This window comes from Saccostrea cucullata, unplaced genomic scaffold (genome assembly GCF_032062105.1).
Source record: "Saccostrea cucullata isolate Sc308-1 unplaced genomic scaffold, CSIRO_AGI_Scuc_v1 ctg9577, whole genome shotgun sequence".
Lineage (NCBI taxonomy): Eukaryota > Metazoa > Mollusca > Bivalvia > Ostreida > Ostreidae > Saccostrea > Saccostrea cuccullata.
This window is the reverse complement of record NW_026924987.1, coordinates 18213-22225: the sequence shown is the minus strand read 5'-3', so window position 1 is coordinate 22225 and position 4013 is coordinate 18213. Positions and strand designations below refer to the sequence as shown.

Here is a 4013-nt window from a genome sequence, read left to right as displayed (position 1 = left end):
AATGATGGGAGAGATTACATAGAAAGACCCTTAATTACAGAAGAAGTCAATGAGGAATATAACCTTTTATTGCCCATCGAGGGTGAGGGTAACCTGGATTACCCTGAAAGACCCTTGACTAGAGAAGAAGCCAAGTTTATAGATGATAAGAAAAAAGAGATGTCAGAAAAAAGATTGACAAAGACACTGGATTTTAAACCCATAGAGGAGAAGAGTCCACAAATAATGAAAGAAGTCCAAACTCAACTCTTGGAAGATATTAAGACTCATTATCATTACAAATATAAAGAAAATACAGGCAATCGTTATATTGCTAAGTTTAAAATAGACAGATTTAGAGTAGCCAAAAATTGGATATTTAATTTAACTGGGTGCAGACAGGAAGATGTAGATCAAATCATTAGAAGTGATTATCAATACTTGATCTTACAAAAAGAAATGCATCCAGAAACTGAAAACTTCATCATGTGAGAGGATTCATTCAAATGAAATACAGCGGTCATGAGAGATACATGTACAAAAAGATTCATGGGTTAACCTGTTTTGATATGTCTCACAGCACCCCAGAATTGGAAAGAACATTTTACAAGCAAGGAGGTGGCTATGAAGAATATGGGGTTCTTAAATCTGAGGTGAGAAACAAAGAATTAGTTCCAAGAGACTGTAGATTTACCTGAACAAAAAAAAAATATTGAAAAACAATTTGCACACACTTATAACAAACAGGTGTACATTCTTCATCTACATTAAGTGTATGTGTATGTATGTGTTATTGTTTTGTTTTTGATGAAAAAAAATTAAAAATGTCTGTTTGATGTAAATTTATTTTTTATTTATTTATTATTATTATTATTATTATTATTAAAAAATTTAAAGTTAAAAAAAATTTATAAGTTTTAAAAATTATAAAAATTTTTTTAAAAAGTGACCTGGTGTTATAACTTGAGAGACAAGTTTCTTGTTGAGTGTATAAGGTAATCTTTTCTTTTTGAACACACAGAACGTTTCTTTTGACTGTATAAAAAAAAGATCCTCTCTTTTTTTCTAAGATACAATCGTTTCTTTGACTGTATTTTTGAGAAAAAAAAAGAAAATCTTTTTTCTAAGACACACACAATACGTTTCTTAGTTACCAACTGTTTAAGTAGGCATCTTTTCTAAAGATTTGGGCGGCCCTTAAAAGGGCCTTTTTTTGTATTACATCCAATTCTATTCGAATTGGAGGCTTTTATCGAAGAAAGTGTTAATTTCCCATATTACAAAATCTATAGATCCGCCTATAATCCCTATAATCAATTAGAGTTATTCCCCCTGAGTCAACTTCCGTTAATCCTTTTTCATTCACAGACTATATGAATGAGGTTGGTGCAATTTTAAGGGATAATTTTTTGCAAATTTAGATATTTAGAAAAATAGTTAATGGGTATAATACATATGGATGTTTTTGTTATCTATTTGGTAGTTGTTTGCTGCAATCAATTTAGGAGTATTTATTCATGATTTCCCGATGATCCTTGATTTTATAATGATAATTTTTTCTGGCGTCTGTTGTGGCCATTTTGTATTAGCCGACCACGTTGTATCTATATAAGTTTTCATTAAAACAGATTATATGATGTAAGTATGTGATAAGATATAATGATTATTAAGTCAATTATCTTGATCGTTAGGATTTATATCATATTGCTTTGGCTTAATTAAATTTTCTTTGTTTTATAAATTGATCCGACACGTTTCAGATTTCCATACCAAGGGGAGATAAAAAAAAAAAAATAAATAAACAAATAAATAAATAAATAAATAAAAATAATAATAATAATAATAATAAAATAATAATAAATAAATAAATAAATAAATAAATAAATAAAAAATTAGGCTAACTTTATAAAAAGAAATAATAAAGCATGTGAGAATGAGGAGATAATTAATTTAAATTTCTTCTTACAAATATAAAAAATAATATATATATATATATATATATATAAAATAAAGAATTTTCTTTTCTTTTCTGAACACGATGCCACCGAGAGCTAAGAAGCGTAGAATGGCTCAACCAGCAGCGACTGCCACACAGCAGCCAAGTGGTAGTCAGGCTACGGTGTCTGTGAATTCCCAGACGTACTCGTCGACGGCGTCGGCAGGATGTCCAGTACATGTACCAATACCACCGACCCAGGCTCCATCAACTTCCGTTGTGGCGGAAGCGCAACCCATGTTGACGACAAGTGCAGGGCCATCCTTTGCACCGACCACCTCTGGAGCAACAATCTCAACTCCAACAGATGTTGGTACCACCCCTGCTCCTGTCCCATCAATACATATGATTGGTATGAATGTTTCTAGCACAGTCAAACAACGTATTATTAGTGGGCAGTATATTGATTTGGCCACATTGGTAACACCAAAATCAGGGTCTGATGAAAAGAAATTAGTTATGAATAGTATGGGTGAGATAATTTATAAAGATGCCAACCCAAAAAAGGTAGAAAATATTGAGCAATGGACTGACCTTATGCTCATATTTGCAAGTGTGTACTTGAGTGCACATCCCGCCAAGACTCTTGACCTACTTAAGTACATACAGACCGTAAGAATGGGTGTTAGCAGGGGGGCTATATCTTGGAAAGAATATGATACGCAGTTTAGGCTGCGCAAAGAGCAAAATCCTGTGTCTTCTTGGGGTGAAATTGACTCGGAATTATGGTTGATGTATATGCATTCTGGGCCCGCTTATAACGTAACAAATGCACCCAAAACCAATAATGATAAATGCTTCAATTTCAATTACAAGGGATCTTGTGACAAATTCCCATGCATGTATAAACACAGTTGTATTCGATGTGGTAGTAACCATCCACAGATACATTGCCTTACACAAGCCTCAAACACTGGGTCCGCACAAATATTTCGCCAACAAAATTCAAGTGGTCAATTCTATGGACAGTCAAGTTTTCGTCCACAAACCACCAATGCAAATACCAACTATAAGGGGTATTCAACCAATGCAAATACCAATTATAGGGGGTATTCCAGCAGCAACACCCAGCGCCCCACCTACTCAAGACCAAGATTCCGCACCCCGCAATCTATGGCGTCTAGGTTCAACGCCTATTAATGTACACGCCCTTAAAAAATGTCTCGTCCACTATCCTAACAGAATCATAGCAAATCGCCTAATCCAAGGGTTCTCTCAAGGGTTTAAACTTCATTATCATGGGCCTGGATTACCAATTCAATGTAATAATTTGAAATCCGCGGAGGATCATCCTAATGAACTTAAAAAGAGAAAATCGATAAAGAAATTGAAATGGGGAGGATACAGGGTCCTTTCACGAAAATACCAATTTCTAATCTTAGGTTATCTCCAATTGGGTTAGTGCCGAAGGGGGATAATTTGGGCTGGCGTCTAATAACGCACCTCTCTTTCCCGAAGTTTAGTAGTGTAAATTCATACATAGATCCTTGTGAAACTGCTGTACAATATTCATCCTTTGATTCAGTGATTCAGATGATTGCTAAATTAGGGAAGGGGGCTTTCATAGGTAAGCGAGATATAAAATCCGCATTTCGACTTCTTCCAATATTTCCCGGCGATTTTGATCTCCTGGGTTTTAAATTTCAGGGTAATTATTTCATAGACAAATGTTTACCTATGGGGTGCTCCATTTCGTGTAAGGTTTTCGAGGATTTTTCTACAATTTTGCAGTGGGCTACGATACAGCGCTCTAAAACATCAACAATGGATCATTATCTAGATGATTTTATATTTGCTGGGAGGGATGCCCATTCCTGTCAAGATCTTATGTCGAATTTTCAAGACGTCTGCGATGATATAGGTGTTCCTATTGCCGAGGACAAATCTGAAGGCCCTACTATGGTTATGACATTTTTAGGTTTTGAGATAGACACTTATCATATGCTAGTTAAGATCCCCAATTCAAAATGCTTAGAGCTACAGGGTATTTTACACCATCTCGTTGTTCAACGCAAGATGACACTCCAACAATTACAAT

The 4013-nt window shown here is 34.7% G+C and overlaps 1 protein-coding gene across 1 annotated transcript; it reads left to right on the top strand.

The window, feature by feature from the left end:
• The first annotated feature begins 2008 nt into the window (after positions 1 to 2008).
• LOC134267766 (uncharacterized) lies at positions 2009 to 3214 on the top strand. Its single transcript, XM_062749975.1, has one exon. It carries the CDS (start codon positions 2018 to 2020, stop codon positions 3113 to 3115), a length of 1098 nt encoding a protein of 365 aa, XP_062605959.1. The 5' UTR covers positions 2009 to 2017; the 3' UTR covers positions 3116 to 3214.
• Positions 3215 to 4013: the final 799 nt, after the last annotated feature.